This window comes from Sebastes umbrosus, chromosome 11, assembly GCF_015220745.1.
Source record: "Sebastes umbrosus isolate fSebUmb1 chromosome 11, fSebUmb1.pri, whole genome shotgun sequence".
In the NCBI taxonomy this organism is placed as follows: Eukaryota; Metazoa; Chordata; class Actinopteri; order Perciformes; family Sebastidae; genus Sebastes; species Sebastes umbrosus.
The window spans coordinates 702,471-723,433 of record NC_051279.1 but is presented as its reverse complement, the minus strand read 5'-3'; the positions used below and the strand labels follow the sequence as shown (position 1 = coordinate 723,433).

At 40.1% G+C, this 20,963-nt stretch overlaps 1 protein-coding gene and 1 long non-coding RNA gene across 4 annotated transcripts in view; one reads left to right on the top strand and one right to left on the bottom strand.

Annotated features, from left to right (window-relative positions):
- The window catches only part of LOC119496826, a 13,757-nt gene extending 1,828 nt beyond the window's left edge, over window positions 1-11,929 (bottom strand). The window contains exons 1-2 of the long non-coding RNA XR_005208823.1: window positions 11,917-11,929; window positions 901-906 (exon numbers count right to left, since the gene is read on the bottom strand). This is a non-coding gene — a long non-coding RNA (uncharacterized LOC119496826). The remainder of the gene's footprint in view (window positions 1-900; window positions 907-11,916) is intronic.
- LOC119496811 (CUB and sushi domain-containing protein 3-like) overlaps window positions 1-20,963 on the top strand; it is a 303,171-nt gene that overhangs the window by 17,348 nt on the left and 264,860 nt on the right. For all 3 annotated transcript variants that reach the window (XM_037784390.1, XM_037784391.1, XM_037784389.1), the window contains exon 2: window positions 2,107-2,329. In XM_037784390.1, the coding sequence (XP_037640318.1) occupies window positions 2,107-2,329 (223 nt within the window). The remainder of the gene's footprint in view (window positions 1-2,106; window positions 2,330-20,963) is intronic.

Below are 20,963 nucleotides of genomic sequence, written 5' to 3'. Positions count from 1 at the left end.
TCGCCGCTGTAGGAGAATCTGTCGGTGGCTCTTCTGGTGACAGCTTTGTGAAAATGAAGGCAGTGTGGATGAGACATCTACAGGCTCTATTTCACTTCATTAAATTCAAGAATGTGGGACAACTTCTGGCAGATGATCAGTGAAAATAGAAACAAAAGCCTCTATGTACAAGACCACCAAGCAATGACAAACATCAGTAGCTGTTGGTCAAACACGCTTCTACAGTCATACCAACAACTCTGTTGGATCAGTGAAGAGGGCTGTCCTGGTAAATCTGATATTCCTGAGTGCACTTGAAAGCAGCAATAATGCACGGCGTCACAGGTTGGATCCTGTTGACCCTGTAGGCGGCGCAGCAATGCTGCAAAATGTGCCATGAGTACCCTGTTTGCTCAATGGTGGCGGGAAGAATTGCAACTTAGACATGCGACAAACCATGGCGATATTCCCCCCCCCCAACTGCATTTAAAGCAGCAGCTCATCACCAGACACAACATCATAAACCTGTATGGGCATGATATATGTATATATCCATAAGTGGATCTATAAGAAGGTCAGGCCACTTGATCAGTGGATACAGGAGGAATGAATGGGTCAGCTATCTGGAGATACACTGTACTGTCAGGGACTCGGGGTCAGGACCGAGTACCTGACCTGTGAGGATAATATCCTGAAGGTATTGCAAGATGTAAAGATTGAAGGGGAAATGTTCCAGAGAATTATCATATTTGTGATAACAGAGTTGTTTTTTGTGTGTGTGAAATACAAACAGCTGCGAGGCTTTGTCCAGAACTAATGTAACAGCCTGACAAGAGGGAAATTAATTGTCAGTTTGTCTCAAGAGTTTAACATTTTGTTTGCTCACATCAATTTATAAGAAGGCGTGCATCTCATCAGGACAAATCACTACTGTTTTTCATCTGTTTCAGATGCATAGCTGCCAAGTCATCTGTGGGTTTCTTCCCACATACTGTGTGTGTGCACTGTATGGCCGACACTATGGAAAACATCCTTTACCTACCGAGTGTGAAAAGCTAATTACACTGGGAGTAAATTGTGGGGGGGTAAACCATGCATCTTAATTAAGTTTGCATTTCATTAGACAACGTGCAAGATAGCCTCAAATAAAATGGCAGACAGTGTGACAGTGTGCACGGGAGCGTGCTCATGCATTGTTTGTGTTAAGTGTGGGAGCGAGTATAATCCTGGATGTGGAAGAATAGGTGTGATTGTGAGAGAAAGCAGGGTGCTGTAAACGTCTGTGCATGAGCGAGACAGATTATATTTGTATGTGTTTCAGTTGGAGTTCCTTAGCTGCCGTTGTTCATTTACATTAACAGCACAAAGGTTAGCCGAGCAATCAGATACTTGTAGTTTGAGAATGATAGTATAATGCTTAACCTAATATGTCAAGGGTATTGATTTTGAGCAGTGCCAGTGCAGCGAAGGTGCAGAGAGATATACAGTATGTTGTGTGGGCTGTGAAACACAGTGTTAAGGGCTTGTGGCACCAAATTGGAAGACCTTGCTTGCTGCTTGTCTCTGAGGCTCTCTGACCCACTGGAGAGAAGAAGTGGGCAGTAATGATACATCACTGGCTTTTTGTTCGATACAACATCGAAAAACAGCCCTCAATTATGCATTCCTCTTCCATAATGACAGCGGTATTTGTTACAGCCTATTCTGTCTGTAATTTGAAGAGGACCTGAAAACATAAATGGAAGCGTAAAACGTGGCTCTTATTCAGACGCTTACCAGGTTTTTCCTCACAGCTTCTGCCAGCTGAGTACAATGTGGATTTTACCAACAGTTTGTTCTCAGTTGAAGAAATATTGCACCTGGACAGCATGAACACAGTTGTTACAATAAAAATGATACTTGGAATAGCATCTGTACGGGCCTAAAAGTTTTAAAGCCAGTCTGTTTGTTTATCGTTTTTTTAGCTGCTTGGATGCGTGAACGCCAGGAAAAATTAAGTACTCTTTCTGTACAATTTCCTCCCTTTGTTCCATGTGTTGAAGAGCATTTTATTTAGTTATCTCTTCAACTGAGTCACACACACTCACTGTGAGTTTGATAATGACTGTGTTCTCCTCTCTCTTCCAGGTTTTATCCATACCTGCGGAGGCACTTTAAAAGGGAGGAACGGGACGATAGAAAGCCCCGGCTTTCCATACGGATATCCAAACGGAGCGAACTGTACCTGGGTGATTGTTGCCGAGGAGGGCAGCAGGATTCATATAGTTTTTCAATCTTTTGCTGTGGAGGAGGAATATGACTTTTTATCTTTGTATGACGGGCATCCGCACCCGGCTAACTTCAGGACGAGGTAAGAAAGCGGCCCTGGAGCCGTGCACCTTGAAGTGTTTAAAGGCTGGCAGGCAGGGGACGGGGAGTAGGAGGGAGGGAAGCCTTCAATGGGAGGTTCATCTTTAATGTACACATGACAAAGACTCTTGTCAGGCGAGTCAGGCAGCAGTGGGGATTGGACTGTTTCCACTATTTTCTGACGTGCAGAATTGAAATGCACTCACAAAACTGTAGAAGGTTCTGATTTGGATTTTACATGTGAAAAGCTCATTTCAACCAACTTGAAAATATATTTCTATTACATTAAACCAAACAGACTTTAAACATAACAATATTTATTTATAAATGCATGTAGAATGTTTGAAACTCTGGACAGTCATAGAAACTCGGAAATAAAGTTTGGAAATTAGTGTTTGGTGGATTATTTCTCTGTTGTTCTAATGCTAATGGTCATTGTATTTCACATGGTTGGAAAGCCTGTTTATTTACCTTCACAATGATGTCCAACCTGTAAGGATCATGCATTTGTGGGATGAGCAGCACAGCTGATGATGTGGGTAGCGCCTAGTGCCGATGGTAAACAGTGTATTCTCCTGCTGATGTTGACTCTTGTTTTGAGTTGTTTGGTGGATGATTGAACTCTCTATCAGTAACAAGGAACATATTGATTAATTGAATCCACCGTCAGGAGCCTCAGTAGAGGTGGAAGATCCATACGCAGCCACAACAGCCTGGCACCTCCTCCTCATGCTGGTCATCAACCTGGTCACACGTTGCTGTGGGATGGCGTTCCATTCCTCAACCAGGATTGGTTGCAGGTCAGCCAGCGTGGTTGTGTTGGTCACTCTAACACGTACAGCACGCCCAAGCTGATCCCACATGTTGAGTTGGGTTGAGGTGTGGACTCTTGGCAGGCCGTTCCATTCTCTCTACTCCCACATTGTGGAGGTAGTCTGTGATAACCCTGGCTCTGTGGGGGGGGGGCGTTGTTTCTTGGAGGATGAAGTTAGGTGCCAGATTGTGGAGATATGGGATCACCACTGGCTGCAGGATTTCATCCTGATATCTCCCTGCATTGAGATGGCCTTCAATGATGACAAGCCTTGTTTTGCCAGTGAGGGAGATGCCCCCCCCCGACACCATGACACTGCCCCCACCAAAAGCTGTTACTCCATCGGTTCAACAATCAGCATAGCAGGAGAATACACTGTTTAGCATCGGCAGAGAATTTTGGCTAATTTCACTTGGGCGCTCCCCACATCATCAGCTGTGCTGCTCATCCCACAAATGCATGATCCTTACAAGTTGGACATCATTGTGAAGGTAAATAAACAGGCTTTCCAACCATGTGAAATACAATGACCATTAGCATTGGAACAACAGAGAAATAATCCACCAAACATTAATTTCCAAACTTTTTTTTCCTAGTTTATATACATGATTCTGTTCAAACACAAAGTACAGAATCTTATATGTAACACGCTTTAAGTAGTCTTGTGTTTGGGTTCCATAGCAAAGACACCCATCAACCTGAAAGCTGTAAGAAGAATCCCTGCTTTTCTTTCTGAATGAGCTGGAGCTGTGTTAGCTCCAGTGATGCGTGGGTCAGCTCAGTGGCCACCGTCCTTTATTCAGATGCTTCACTGGAGGAGACGGAGGTGGAGAGAAAAACAGGAGAATCAAACACAAACATTTCCTCTTGTTTACTTCAGTCCCTGAACAGACAAACTAGTGTTTACTTGCTTTACTTTCTGCATTCTCACAGAAGCCTCACATCCATGTTGTGTGGGAAGGTTCTTCTATGTTTCTTTTTAAATCCCCCCCCGCCTCCTCAGTATCTGGCTCTAACACTATTATTTGTCTCTCACTGTTTGATTTTACGGGATGGTAAATTCACACCATGCAGCTGCGTACTCTTGGATAATTTAATTTAATAAAGACAAATGGATATCCAGGGTGATATGTAAGATATCATTAGGGATGGACATAAGATGCAGATTCAGAGGAAACCATTCTTGAAGGTTCTTGAAGGTTTTTGATTCATAAATAATTCTGATGCTTTTTATTAAACACACTTAAATCACCAACATGAGCTCAATCAAACCTTGCAGAATTGGTTTAACCAGCAGGCGGTGAGCCAATCCTTGTGAGAAAAAAAAATCCTTTATATAGAAATATTTTGTTGTTCGGCCATAAAAAAAAAAAAAAAGGACATATTCTATGTCTGATTCAGAAAGAATGTGAACCGCAGCATTCCTGGGATGTTCTATTTCCTACTTTCCAAAAAATGAAGCTTTAAATAATCATTTTGTGCTTTGATTTCAAAGGAAACCACCACAAAGGTTTCACATTCTCCTTGTCAAACCAAATTGCTGAAAATAAGCCCACTCTTTATAGATAAGTGTGCTGTGTACTATTAGAAGATTATCTCTCCTCTGAGCTGATACACACATCAGCTTTTAAACCTGTCGAAAGCTCCTTCTTCTTCTTCTTTTTAAAAAAGGACATCTCAGTGTCTGATTATCCACTTGTATTCACAAGCATGCTCCATCAGAGGTGAGTGTGAGGTCCTGCGTTTCTCTGTGAAACACTCAAAAAGACAGTCCCCAAAATGAGTTCTCCTGGCTCATTTGTGTGGCTCAACTTCTGTGGAAGCAGACCCGGGTCACATGCTAATACGACGGAGGATGTATAGCAAAGAGTGGCAATGAAGGGGAATAATTCAGGAGCTGAATCATTGTTGATACTTTAGCAGCTGAATCACTTTAGATACTTAAAAGATTATGTTGCATAATGCTGTTTTCAAGGTCAGGCTTATGAAAGGTTTGTCACCATGCTGGTTGACTCCACATCAATTAATGATCTCACATATATTACACTTGCCGCAAATATGGTTTAAAAAGCCTTTCAATATAATAACTCAAGCCTGTGAGCAATTATAGAGCAACTCCTGACATTGCTATGACTTTGCGTCCATATTGTTTTCTGCAGAAGAATGTCTACGGTAACGTAAAGGTAAAGTCTTTTTCTCTATAGTGAAATCATTCTTGCACAAGTAGCGTAACCCGATACCAGGGTTCAGCAACCTTTACTATCAAAAGAGACATTTTAGGGAACAAAAAAAAGAATCTGTCTGGAGCCGCAAAACATGTGATCATTGTGATGAAGGTAACTCAGTTTATAGTCTCAGTATATAGTATATTAGTCTAATGCAGTGAGGGCCAAAGAGACAATGTACTACGGAGTATTAGGGCCACATTGAGGGAAACAACATCTGAGATTTACACAATAAAGTCAGAATATTACGAGAAAAAAAAGTCGTAATATTATGAAAATAAAGTCGTAACTTTACGAGAAAAAAAGAAAATAACACGTAAAGTTACTACTTTATAATATAACGACCTTTTCTCATAAACCTATGACTTTATTCTTGTAATATTATGACTTTTGTCATGGTCTGGCTGTGCCAGAGCATTGAACTTTTTTCTGTTTATTGTAGGTTAGGATTGTCTTGTGTTCCTCCGTTAGGTTTGTTGGTTGTGTTGATGTGATTTTGGTTTCTGTTATATTCTTTCATGCCAGTGTTTCCTGTTTTATTTTGTAATTCACTCCTCATGTGTCTTGTCAGGTTTTACTTCCTACCTTTGTTTGTTTTCCCACCTTTGTTGATTGTCTGCCCCGCCCTGATTTGTTCCACCTGTGTCTAATCACCCTCTTGTATTTAAGCCGGTGTATTCCCCTCTGTCTTTGTCGGTTCGTTTGTTGCTCCAGCCCTGTCTACCTAGTCCCCCGTTTTGCTCGTCACTCCTGCCCTGGTCCTCGTGTTCCTTGTGTCCCCTGGTTGGTAATTTTTGGTTTTGTTCTCAGTTTGGTTTTTGTTGTTTGTTGGATTTGTTCTTTTGTACTTTGTTCCCCTCCCTGCATTTTTGTTTTTTGATGCTTGTTGGTTTTTGTTGTTTGTACTCTTCAGCTGCATTTATTAAAGCTCGCTTTTATTTAAATCTACTTTTCTGCCTGGCGAACTCTGCGTTTGGGTCCACCCTGTATATTCACAACTCTAACAACTTTATTCTCGTAATATTATGACTTTATTCTCTAAATCTCAGATATCCTTTTTTCCTCAATGTTGCCCTAATACTCCATCGTACCATAGACCTACAACAATGATCAATAAAAATGAAAACGTAAACAAAAAAACAGTTATTCATTTCCATGTTTATAAATCCACAGGGATCCACTGGAGAGGAGCTGAAGAGACGCAGGTTGCTGACCTCTGGACGTTACCTTAAACTGAGCCAAACCAAAATATTCATTATTACCACGTTAACACATTGGCTCAAATGTGTGTGTTATAAACAGAGGGCATTTTAATGCCAGTAATTTGAGTTTAATGGCAGTAAAATGGCACAACGTCAACAAGTTATGTGTTCAGTGATCACACATGCTGTTGACGTTGCTTCACATGCTGATAGGCCTGCATTTATTGGCTGTTAAGTAGCCCCATAACTAGTGTTGTCACAGTGCCAGAGTTTTTACTTCAGTGCCAATAATAACTCTAAAATTCAGTGACACTGTCAAACCTTAGTGCAGTTTTGATAAATCATCATTAATCCATGGAACAGTATTTATGCAGTCAGTGTTTATACAGTATGTGTTTCAAAGCTGTCTATCTATTTATTAGTATCAGCCTCCAAAGGCATCGATAGTTAGAGTTTTAAAGTGTTAGATAAGAGTGAGCAAAGGAGAAATAACTCCTCCATAGTAACTTTACTCAAGAGGTACTTGTACTTGAGTATTTCCATTGTATGCTACTTTGTACTTCTACTCCACTACATTTATTTCACAGCTTTAGTTACTAGTTACTCTTCAGATCAGTGTGCTATATTCAAAACATTTGATTAACTATAAAATAGCATTGTCATAGAGATTGCTAAATTGTTAAGATAAGCTTCATGTTGACAACTTTAAAATGCTGCTTACAGTATTAACAGTCAGTATTAATATTACAGTAATGTCTGGAGAATATAACTCTCTAAATGGAGTCAGTTTGCATGATGAAAACATTTACTTTAAAACTCTTAAGTACATTTTTGCTGCCAATACTTCTGTACTTTTAGGCTGTTTAAGTAAGATTCGAATGCAGGAATGTAACTTGTAATGGAGGAGTATCTTTACGTTGTTGTATTGCTGCTTTTACTTAAGTAAAAGATCTCAGTACCTCTTCCACCACTGCCCCTCCATTAAGACATTAACACCGTGAAGTCCCCGTAGTACTTCACGGTGTTAATGTACTCGTAGGCCCAGTTCCAAACCCCCCCACCATCACACCCTCTCCCTACACACTTCCACTCCGTTCACGTGGAGGGTCCGCCGTATTAAGAGCCGTCCCAAACCAATCAGCAGGGAGTGTAAGTGGGTTATAAAACCCTCCAACAGCGAGTCTACATCGGTGCTGACTTAACCAGCCGCCCTTACTGACGACTACAACGCCGTTTAGTGTTCCTCAAGGAACACGATCCGATGTCAGTTCCGGTACAAACATATACTGTAAACTGCTCATACTAAGATAGACATTTAATTTATTCTACTTTACTGTCATACAGACATTATCAACTTAAAGTAAATAGATTGTATTTAGGATCAATTATACTTGTGTCTAGTCTAAAAAACGGTAGACATGTTCATTTGATTGCAAAGTGTTGTTATATTTATACATATATACAGCATATATTTATTATTTTATCAGCAGTTGTAACCCCATCATTTATTATATCTTCAATACTGACTTAACAGTACAATAATTCAGCTGTGCAATAAACTGGCATGTCTATGGAGTCACCTGTAGACGTATAGATGTCTATGGAGTCACCTGTAGAGGTATAGATGTCTATGGAGTCACCTGTAGACGTATAGATGTCTATGGAGCCACCTGTAGAGGTATAGATGTCTATGGAGTCACCTGTAGAGGTATAGATGTCTATGCAGTCACCTGTAGAGATATACTGTAGATGTCTATGGAGTCACCTGTAGAGGTATAGATGTCTATGGAGTATAGTGTAATTCAGGTAATAGGGTTTCATGAGGCTGCATTAAGGACATTGTGTGTACGTCTGTATGTGCTGCCCTTTCTACAGCAGGCTGGTTAAACTGTCAGTATTTATCTCTGCTGAGCTGCCTCGGTTCACTTACTATGGTTGAACTCAACATTTTGATGCTCAGTTGAAGTTGCAGGTCCGTTTTAGACAGCTGTGCTTGAGAAGAAATAAACGTATTAAGTGCAAAGGTGTAAATACTGCAGATAAAAGTACCTGCGCTGATGTGTGAGCGTTAGACTGGCAGGTCTATCAGAAGAGTTGTAGCATCAGTTTGTGTGATTGTCTGCTTTGGTTTAGATTAGTGACGGTAAGCAGCAGCCAGACTGCTGACATGCTTCCTCATCAGATGTCATCTTTCAGGTGACGTTATTCTTGTCTTGTTCCTTTTCTCACCAACTCTACATTTATCCTAAAACTAGAGAAGGTGTAATTCTTCATGTCAAAGAACTGTTAGATGCACATACACTATAAAAAACAATTGACTCTGTGGTGGTAAAAAAACGTTATTGGCTTATCCTCATATCCACGTTAGATGTTGACAATGGCAGCCTGATTATGATTTGGAAGGTATCCTAAAGTAAGTCTTGTTTTAAAGTTTTGAACCATGTCTTGAGATATGACTAAAGTTAATATGACTTTAATTTAGTTGTTGTTGTGGTGGTATGTGAATGGAAGGAGTAGCCGTGGATTTCAAACAAGTTTTCAGATGTGGGGCCAGTTTATTATTATTATTATTATTATTATTATTATTATTATTATTGTTCAAGACATGTTTGAAAATACGAGTGTCTGTCTGTTAGCTTCCAGCGGTTGTCTCGTAGTGTAGGGTCAGTGTTCAACTTTGGTATTATCCCTAATCTGACAGGAGAGAAGAGCATTGCTTACCTTGATTTGGTGTGTTGGGATATGACGTTGGCCCAAACTGCAGCTATTCACCAAAGTTCACGATGCAGAACGGACCCACTGTCAAAACAGCTGAAGGCTGAGGTGAAGTCTGCACACCAAAACGCTCTTCATATCTTTATTAAATGACTTCACCCCAAATGACCTTATAGAATCTAGAATTAATTAAGACATTTTCCATAGATGGGAGAATATGATCATGGCTGGGTATCACCACTGATTTATCAAATCGATTTGATTCTGATTCACAAGGTCCCAGTTTGATTGATATTTGATTCGATTAGAGATATTTCCGTTACAAAACTAGTTTTGCTTGAATATGAAAGCGATTCTCAGAGAACTAATGCTGCTGTGCATTATTAAAAATATGAATGTTAACTTAATGTTATTGTTAATGTTTGGAGATTTCTGGTATTTCCACAATGTTTCACCTCAGTTTTGCACATCTTGCATATGGCTCTGCTTCTGTTCAGCTCTTCTCTGTCTTCATAGTTGTTTTAAATCTGAGATGCAACCAGGCGTCTGCCTTCAGGCCTGGCGGTGCCTTCAGTGGAGCAGCTCCCGGCGTCTTTTCATTCAACTCAGGTGCGCTAGTCTCTCACGTGGCCAGATCTCATTGCATGAAGAACCGAAGGCTGGCCACGTGAGACTAACCGGGTTAAAGGGGAACAACGGCCATCTAAACAAAAGAAATGATGTTATTGTGGAGGCTATGTAACGTGATAGAAAAAATACTGCAACTTGCTTAGTAATGCGCAGATCGATCGCGATGGCGCGTCGGGAAACCACAAGGTTGCTGCGTCATCACGGTAAACAGTAACTGATAATATAAATCAAGTATAGAATTTCAACATTTGCAATATAAATAAACCTGCTGTCACTTTCTGAATCTCTTTTACATTAACAATAGACACTTATAAGACTGAGTCATAACTTTCTGACTTCTTTCATTTTCCAGTAATTATAGGCTATTTTCTGCAGATGCTGTCCCTTGGAACAGAAAGACCTAGGACAGGATTTCAGCGCATGTTGTCTCAGTCATCCCGCGTCTAGCTAGAGACAGGCACAGCATGTTGGTAGCTAACTAGACGAGGTTGTCTTGCTCGGAGGGGTGCTGTGGTTGTAGTCCTTAACAAACCGCCCAGCTGCAACGATAACCGATGCACAAACAGGTTACATACATCAGTTACCGCTAGCTGCAGTGGATGAGCACAAAACAGGCGACTGAGTTCCCAGTTCACCCGTCAGGGAGAGATACCGAAGCAGCCGTGACGTGATGATGCGTGCATCGTCGTGGTCACATACTGCCACATCCTCAATAAGCCTGTTGAGAGAGAGAGCGTGTGACAATGAATATGAAGTCAGCAGTAACGTTACACTTGTGAACGTAGCAGTGCAGTGTGTGGACAGTTTGTCAGTGAATAAATGCTTCAACTCATAAGACCAGTTCACGTGTCGTGTCCGCCAGCCACCTGCTGATTAAGGTGAAGGGGGTTAGCCGCGGTGTTAGCAACAACCCAGGCTCACTGAAGGTGGGCTGACCTTCCAGGTGGATCAGCTGTTCTTTTCAGCTTTTCATTTTTCTTTTAAATATTTCTCTTAACTGTTTAACTGATAGCGTTAATTGGAATTCTTATTGCGTGTTAATGGTTAATTATTAACATCCTTACTTCAGTGGAAAGCCATATATAGAAGGTGATAACTGTAATCGTGTTCTGCTCATTATCTCCTGTTTCACTTGTTTGTCCCCGTAATGCCGGTGGTCAGTGATGATGGCTAAAGGCAGAACAAAACATGCGCTAGTGAAGTGTGCAATGCTGTGTGAGCTGGATATACTTTAGTTAGTAAACAGTATTATAAAGATTTTGGCTAAAATGTAATTGTAAAGACATTAAGTATGCAATTCATGGCCATTTATCCCCCCCGGAGCACTGAGCTGTTTGTTTACTGAGACGTCGGTTCGTCTGCGGTCTACAGTCAGCGTGTTGAGGAGAATGTATGATTGTCATGTGCAGGATCTACTAATGATTTATAATCAGACTAGAAAAATAAATATGCAAATGTTAAAGTTCCAGCTCAGAGCTACAGTTGGTAACTGTAATGAAAATAACTTTGAGTCCTATTTGCTCAAACTGTCCCGATATCGTCCTGACGGTATATATATATCGTCCTGACGGTATGTATGAGAGAGATAATCTGTGAAGAAATCAGTGAATTGTGAATTCTGATTAAACTGTCAAACTAGGCAGCACTGATCAAATATGAATCAAGATTCTGTAACGGTAACTCCTATCTCTCTCCTCAGATGTTCTCAGAAGTATATTTTAGTGTGTAGCTTTACACCCCCGGCCTGGTTTGGCGTCGCGGCTGGTTTGATCATATCACGGGATGGTCTCTAGTTTTCACTGTTATTGTGTGACCGTGTTAGACCATGGAAATAAATCATTATCATGGATTTGAGTCAATTTACTGTTTTAAAAGAAAACATGAAACGTTATGTTCAAAGACAAATTAAGCAGTAAAGCAATCTCTGCGGTCTGCATGGGGACGCACGTCGTGTGTGTGTGTAATGTTTCACTGGAAGCCTGTCAGTCCATTGAGGGGTAACACAGCACCCAGTACGTTACAGATCCAGTCCCAGGTGAGCAGGTCACAGCAGCACGTCGTGGTTCCGCCGTCGGTTCGTCCAGCTCAGACAGCCGGCTGCAGCAGCAGAACCGAGCTCTCCGTCTCCATCCGCTCCCCTGCCACTACTAGCTCACTAGATAATTGATCACGGAAGTCCTCGTTCTCTCGGACGGATACAAAAATTAAATTAAAAATCCTAAAATGGGTCGCCAAATATACTTCAGCTGCTGATGATATATGGGCGGCCCGCCCAACTAAAGTCTGTGTGAGAAACACTGCTTATGTTTATAATCGCTTTTACATATACATTTAATATGTGTTTAATAAAACAAACATTAGCACTGAAACATTGTTTTTTTTATTGAGGAGGTAATTGTAGGCTGTAGCAGCTGAACAGGCTTTTGAAGCAGTGATTTAATGTGAAAGAAGGTTTTATTTAAAGTTGTTTCATATAGTTGTCTGATAGAATTTGTGCCGTGTAATGAAATGCTGATGTTATTTTTGCATAATGAAGATGTCTCTTCATGTTTCCCGTCACAGAAGGGGAATAAATAACAGCAAAAACAAAATAAACAAAGATATTGGCATCGGCCAAATAATTATTTAAACCGGTATCGGACCAGAGTTTAGCAGTCGGTGCATCCCTAAACTTTACGAAGCTCATAATGTTCAGTTCTTGGTGACATTGTCGGAACTGTAATTAAATGATATGTTCATTATTGAGGTCATAGTTAAAGGTGCGGGTGTATTTGACTGTGTTTTGATCGGCGTTTCTATTTTTAGTCCTTTCCATCTGCAGACATGAGGAGGCCAGAATATTAGAAATACCTCTCCATATATTGCTCTTAACTTTGAGTTAAATGCTCAAACTTGTATTTTAATTAATACCTCTGACAGAGTCATTACAGCATCGTTAAAGTAGACTTTATGGGAGGACAGTCGTATTGGATTGCTTTAGATTGCACAGGTGTCCCTACTAAAGTGGACACTTGGTGTCTTGTCAACTAGCTTGTAAGAGCCGTTGCTGATTAGCTGTGTCAAATAAAGGGTTAATGGTTTGCAAAATAAGAAACCAGAGATAATATTTTGCTGCGACTTTTGAAATGTACATGGAACTAATCCTGCCATTCAGAGAGGAGGAGGAACAGCACAACTAATTCTTGCTAGGAGACAAGACAAAAGCAAATGGCTGAAATTCTGATGGGTTTTCTGCTGATCCGACCCGAACCTCTAAATAGCAACGTCCTTCTTTGTGTTGTAGTCACACTTTAGTTTTTCTCCAAGTGGTGGATTTCCTCACAATGTGCACTATGTTGTGTTGCGCCAGAAAATGATAATTCCATGACGCAGTGTTTGCTGTGCCTCTGGGGCCCTGAATGTACGCTAGAGGAACGCTGCTCTTACACAATTAATCCTCTCCAAAACAAAACTCACTCAAAAAACCCAGCTTCCTTACCTTCCGTCTTCATACCTTCTGTTTAACTTTGTCAAGAAAGATGCAGCACAAACTTTCCCACCCTCTCTCTCTGCAACTTGTTCTGAAAGATGCTGATTTCCATACGGCAACACCTGAAGTTTATCTTCCTGTTTTTCCCTCCCGTCTCTGGATGTATGTTGATGTGTTGTTCGCTCAGGTGGATCGTCAGCTGGAATAAATAAGAAGGTGAACACAATGACAGGCGACCCTTTTCTTTTCCCCTTCTAGGGTAATTATAAATAGAAACCTTGATAGAGATTAAAGAGACCTTTAATTTATTAATGCTTTTAATTAATTAAGGCAGACATTCAGAAGGGAACACGACAAAAGCGACAATGAATTTTTAACATGAAAAAGAATCGACATCCCCGTGATGGACCTGATTAGTGCGTCTCCCCATTGATCTATGTATTCTCTTTGCTCTGTGAAGTTTGTTCTCATTCCCTCTCACTCGGTGCTGCTCTTACATTACGGATCATCCCTCGTGCCTGAGAATGGCTGGTTGAAGCACTCATTATTGTGCTGAGGGTGGTAGAGGAAAGGAGGTAGGTTAGTATATAGTGTATAGTGTATTACAGCCTTTTATTCCAGTGTTGCCCTGCACAAAGAATGACCTCATTAAGGTGATCTCTTTGCTGCTGGCATTATACAATTACTATGACAAGTGCATATTGAATGCTATGTTGATAAAGGCTTAGTTTTTGATTTGTTCGATTTGTTATTTGGCTATAGAGCAGTGTCTACTTGCTGCAGCTTGTAAAGAAGCGATCCCAACATCAAGGCCCTGAACTAAACCCTGAACTAAACACCGAACTAAACACTGTAACCATGCATCGAAAACAAACTGGTCAAATGGGGTCTTTCTGGGTATTTGAAGTGAATTTGAACCTTGACTCTGGTGAATTGTGGACCTGCTAGTATATTTTAATATTCTAATATTGTTTTACATTATGATGTAATCTTATCCTATTGAGTTCTATAGCTCTTTTTGTCAACATTGGTGGAAATGTGCAGATTCTTACATGCCTCCAATCTTAAATATTCTGCGTGAGTTATTGTATTTGGTGTCTGCAGTAGTTCACATATTGACCCTTTACTAAGTCCCGCCTCTCGAACGCAGACTGGCCAATCATATTGTAGCATCGGCCAGCTTCGACCAGGGTCTGACAACTATCCGGCTGTGCTCCATCGACTCTCATCCAATCGTTTCCTTTGTTTTCAGGCTGGTTTGGGGCGGGGCTTAGCGAAGGGTCAATTCTGAGAATTTGTAGTTTTTGTCCTCTTGACTGTCAAAAGCATCAACATCTTTTTTCTGATCGTCCTCCTTAAGCAGTTCTTCTAGTCAGAGTACTCTAATTGTATTGTTGTTTTAAGCAGCCACATGTTGAGCAGAAAGGTCATTAACTAGGTAGGACTAGTAATTATCCTTCTCTTTCAGCTTTGCTTTCAAAGTATGCCACTCACACTGTGTGGAGGTCTGCTCTCAGATCTGAACACAAATGTCAAATGTAGAAACGTACACAGCTTAGTTTCCAACTGGAGCTTTCAATTAACTTATTATTAAATGATTAAAGATGAGTGTAACCACAGCCTAATTCTTGATCAATTCAAATTTAAAACATTCAATAAAAGATTTTCTCCAGGACCACTGAAGGCTCTCGTACATGTCATATATTTAGAGTCATAATATGGGACAAAATCTCCTTTGCCATCAGCAAGTTACCAAATCCCACTGAAGCAATCAAGTCCACAGAATTCAAGTCAATTATAGAGTACTTTGCACATTTAGTTTGGATAAGTGAATTTTGAACTTGTGTTTTTAACAAGTGAAAGCTCGTCATCCAAAACAAACCTCTTTTAAGTTAATAATTTTAAAGTTATTAAGTGTGCTGCTAAAATTGTAAAAGCATCTACAGAATCATTAGCCGTGTTTCCATTCAGATATTTTTATATGCATTTTGAAGTATCTTTTAGAAAAGCTGTATGAAAACGGCAATATTTGATAAAACTTCATTAATTGCACAAAAATGTTTTCTTCATGTGATTTTTGCACTCAGTCTACAACCCTCCGTTGTACTTCACGGTGGAGTGGCCAGCATAGGTGTCATTACATGCATGAATCATAGCACTGGTTTCTAATGTCCCCTTTCTTTTTTTATCTTCCTCCTCCTCTTCTGTCCATCTCTTCCAACCACTTATCCACCTATAAGCACACCCAATAAATACAAATTCACAACAAAATCTGACATATTTGTGTGGCACTGGACACTATTGTAATGCTATCAGTTTTATAATGTTGATTTTAACATAGAGAACAGTGTAGAAATGTGCAGTGCAGAAAACATGTGCAGCTGGCTCGTGTCAAATCAGATACTAAAGGAAGAAGTTTGTCGCCATGTAGAGAACAGAATCGGGAACAACCAATCCATGCAGAGGTTTATTACGGTGAGAGGATGAAGAATATAAATGAATATTGCATGCATGGAAAAGAATAATGTGACTTGTAAGGCATTTTGACACCATATCTATCTTCAGTCACAAGCAAATCATTAGTCATGATGGGTGAGGTAACTTCGTGACTCATTATGACTTGATAAAAATCACTGAGAGTAGCTTGAGGTTCTCGTGACATAAAAGCAGATTAATGGCTGAGCAGCGCTTCGTTATTTATCCGCTCCTACTTTGTCACCTCCAACCTGGATAACCTGAATCCAATCTTTAGTCTGTCTTCTTCTCTTCACACAAATATACCAGAACCACAATGCACATGGCATGCACGTGCACGGAGAAGAGGATTAATTACCCTTTTGTCTGCACACCTGTGAACTAATTGCAATTTGAGTTGAAATGAGCTCGTATTTATCCCAGTTTTGTTTTTTGCATTTGACACGCTGCCTATTCACGTCAGGGTAATTACTTAAAGATGCAGGATACTGTAGAAAATGACAATGTGATTCTGTGCAAAACAAGTGGAGTGGCTCAGTATGCACGGAGAGAAGGATATTCACTTTCTGACCACACACCGGGCGCTCTTCATCTTACATTTACCGTTGCAATTCAAGATTTTCATTCTACCCTCTTATTAGACAGAGAAGAGCCAAGGATGAATTAATTGATAGGATGATTTGACCTTTGTTACCGCAGTTATTAAAACGAAATGTCAGTGTCTGGGGCTGCTGTAATGAGTTAGGACATGTCAGTGCAAAATAAGTCTATTAATCATCCCCTGATGGTTTTTCCGTTGTTTTGAGGAGGCGGCTAGCAGGAAGGCCATTATTCACCTCAGTAAGTAACAGGCCTTATTTTACTCTGTTCCTTCCATTCAACTAAAGGAAGTGGTTCACTTTAATTGTTGCTTACTAGGTAAGATCAGTCAGAACACTGGAGGGCGTCTGTTTTTGTTCTTTATTCTTCTATCCCAGGAGACACAAAGAGGTTAAGAGCAGTGTAGCAACGAGGAGAAGAAGGTGGGCCGAGGCAAACAAACGGTGAACCAGCAGGACGGGAAAAGGAAAAGTCACCGTGAATATGAGCAACCTCATGCAACGAGAAAGAGAGAAAGTGAGAGAGGGAGCTGGTTTGACAGAAAGAGAGAGTGCGACACAGAGGGAAAGACAGATGGAGGTGGAGAGACAGTGAGTCAGACAAATAGAGGTACATCATTCCCGTCTCTCTCTCCGCTCTCTCTCTACGGCACGCCACTACCGTGACACACTAATCAGATGGTGGGAATGTCTGACAGCTACCTTCAGGGCTGATGTAGTGTGTTCAGGTGGAAGGAAAGGCTGCATCTGTCCAGACAATCATTGGCACACCGTTCCCAGGCGTACACGGTCATTCTACGGCCACCGGTGTTGCTTTGATCCATAAACAGGAGGGAGGAGGTGCGGGGGGGGGGGCGCCATATCTGTCAGACACCTGGCGTCTACTGGCATTTCTGGTTGACCTGGAGGAGTCCAATACAGACGCACACTTCTATTCGACTCACACTCGTAGCACTTGTTTTTGTTTTTGAACAGGCTTTCATCATTTTCATGCAAATAATTTGGTCCCAACTCTGTATGACCGCTAACGCACCAGCCTCCATCACCATCACAGGTCAAAACCAACAAGGTTGTTGACTGGCTACCAGGGTCTGTAAAATCACCTGGTGCCACCCGCCAAATCCAGGTAAATGGTTGGCAGTGGGGCAGGCAGGGAAAACGCTACGGACGGGAACAGAGGATCGGTTGTCGTTGAAACCCGTTTCCTAGTTATCCCATTCCTCGGCATCTCATGCCTCTGTGACTATCGACTCTTTTGTATTGATGCTTTCCGGTAGTTACGCATACACAGTGATGCATAAGCACACTGTATTGTGTTTCAGTTTGTTTGGGACTGGAGCCGTGGCGGAGAGGAAAAAAAAGCACTCACAAGCATGGTGCTACTAAACCTGAGGGACGCACCCGATTTATACCTGATCATGCTTCACTGTGAACAACACATCTGTGTTGAACTCAAGAGGAGGAGAGTTAGTAACGTTACCTGTTGTTAGTAACGTTACCTGTTGTTAGTAACGTTACCTGTTGTTAGTAACGTTACCTGTTGTTAGAAACGTTACCTGTTGTTAGAAACGTTACCTGTTGTTAGTAACGTTACCTGTTGTTAGTAACGTTACCTGTTGTTAGAAACGTTACCTGTTGTTAGAAACGTTACCTGTTGTTAGTAACGTTACCTGTTGTTAGTAACATTACCTGTTATTAGTAACGTTACCTGTTGTTAGTAACGTTACCTGTTGTTAGTAACGTTACCTGTTGTTAGAAACGTTACCTGTTGTTAGTAACGTTACCTGTTGTTAGTAACGTTACCTATTGTTAGAAACGTTACCTGTTGTTAGTAAAGTTACCTGTTATTAGTAACGTTACCTGTTATTAGTAACGTTACCTGTTGTTAGTAACGTTACCTGTTGTTAGTAACGTTACCTGTTATTAGAAACGTTACCTGTTATTAGAAACGTTACCTGTTGTTAGTAACGTTACCTGTTGTTAGTAACGTTACCTGTTGTTAGAAACGTTACCTGTTGTTAGAAACGTTACCTGTTGTTAGTAACGTTACCTGTTGTTAGTAACATTACCTGTTATTAGTAACGTTACCTGTTGTTAGTAACGTTACCTGTTGTTAGAAACGTTACCTGTTGTTAGTAACGTTACCTGTTGTTAGTAACGTTACCTATTGTTAGAAACGTTACCTGTTGTTAGTAAAGTTACCTGTTATTAGTAACGTTACCTGTTATTAGTAACGTTACCTGTTGTTAGTAACGTTACCTGTTGTTAGTAACGTTACCTGTTGTTAGTAACGTTACCTGTTGTTAGAAACGTTACCTGTTGTTAGTAACGTTACTTGTTGTTAGTAACGTTACCTGTTGTTAGTAACGTTACCTGTTATTAGTAACGTTACCTGTTGTTAGTAACGTTACCTGTTATTAGTAACGTTACCTGTTGTTAGTAACATTACCTGTTATTAGTAACGTTACCTGTTGTTAGAAACGTTACCTGTTGTTAGTAACGTTACCTGTTGTTAGTAACGTTACCTGTTGTTAGTAACGTTACCTGTTATTAGTAACGTTACCTGTTGTTAGTAACGTTACCTGTTATTAGTAACGTTACCTGTTGTTAGTAACGTTACCTGTTGTTAGTAATGTTACATGTTGTTAGTAACGTTACCTGTTGTTAGTAACGTTACCTGTTGTTAGAAACGTTACCTGTTGTTAGTAACGTTACCTGTTGTTAGAAACGTTACCTGTTATTAGTAACGTTACCTGTTGTTAGTAACGTTACCTGTTGTTAGAAACGTTACCTGTTGTTAGTAACGTTACCTGTTGTTAGTAACGTTACCTGTTGTTAGTAACGTTACCTGTTGTTAGTAACGTTACCTGTTAGAAGCTGGTTTGCAGCACAGTTCTGCTCAGCTAAATAACGGAGCTAACAGCTAACGTTAACGGAGGTTCCATTGAGTTATATTATGGTGCATAAAGTGCTGTTCACTAAAGATGAGTACTGGTTGAAGGTAAATTCTAACTTTATCATGATGTGTTCAAATGTAATCTTGTAAAATGTAGTTTTTGGTGAGAATCTTGATTAAATCCAGTTTTTTGTAGGTTAATATTAAATAGATAATAGAGTGAATTATGACTTAACTTTAACTTTAACTTTCCTAACAACAGCTCTAAACAGCTCATAATACATCATAAAAATTACTGATGATAAGAGTTTTTTAATCAAAGGACATATTTAAATAAAAATACAATAATTTATTTCCTAATCACTTGAATTGTGTTTTAACACACATAACCACCATAACCACTATAGATAACAATAAGGAAGTCCAGAACCGTATACAGTACCCTCCCACACCCAAAAAATAGGGCTCCCCAGAAGCCACGCTGTAATTCAAACACTGTAATTTAACATGAATATAATGTACTTTATGTACAGTATATGGAACAGTGAATGACATCAGATTTAAAATGTTTTTCCTTCGTTTAGAGCAGAGATTTCAGAAGTGGCAGATAAAACAATCCATCCTGTAGCTGCCACAGTGACAGGAAGTGATGCTAATATCAGACCCTGCTGGCTGTGAAGGGAACTGCACTATATTATCTCTGCTGTGGATGACCTTGTGTTTTGAATTTCTTCGTCACAAAATGTAGTACTTTAAAGTGTACTGTGAAGAACACTCCTCTGTACTGTAACGGAAATTCAATTAATATTCCGAGATGAGTCCTAATGAACGTTGAAATAAGGATCTCAAACAGATGAAATGTCTTTGTTGTATTTTATTCTTGCAAGAAGAGGCACTGGTTATACAGAGTCACACAAAGTCTGCAGAAGAGTGCACTGCAGGAGATTATTACAATGTGACTATATAGAAATCTACAACAGGGACTGTGAGAAAAGGAGTTGTTTAACTCAAACAGTGTCCCAGTAAAAATGAACACTCAGTACTTTCCCACTACATGAGACGAAGAGCACACAGTAACTTTCCACTGTTGCATAAAGAGACATCATTACATACAATGTAATTTTCCATTACACTACTTAGCTTTTCACCTCATCATACAGTAGATGTAAGATATGCAGTTCCTATTTTATTTGCATTTAACCGTATTCATTGGATATAAAATAGAAGTTCTTTAAACGATCTTTTTCTTGTGTGCAAGTTCTCTCCCACCTTTTTAAAAAAGAAAGTTGAATATAACAGGTCCATGAATGGTGTGGATACAAAATGTATTTCTTGTCAATTCACACCATATTCCAGTAAACCAGCAAGGGCTTCTGCAGTGAGCTGGAATAAACTATAGATTAAGTGTTTGTCAGATTGCTTTAATATGTTTTAATAACAAAGTGTCCTGGAGAGGTTATAGTCGCCACGACAAAGTTAAAAAAGTCTGTCCTTTTATTCAACTTTGACCTCTTATTGGTGAATGTTCATCTTGACTTTGATGCCTTAAACTGTCGTACTTTTACCGTCTCAAATGAAAATGAAAGTTCCCCAGTGAGTCTGGCCGTCCT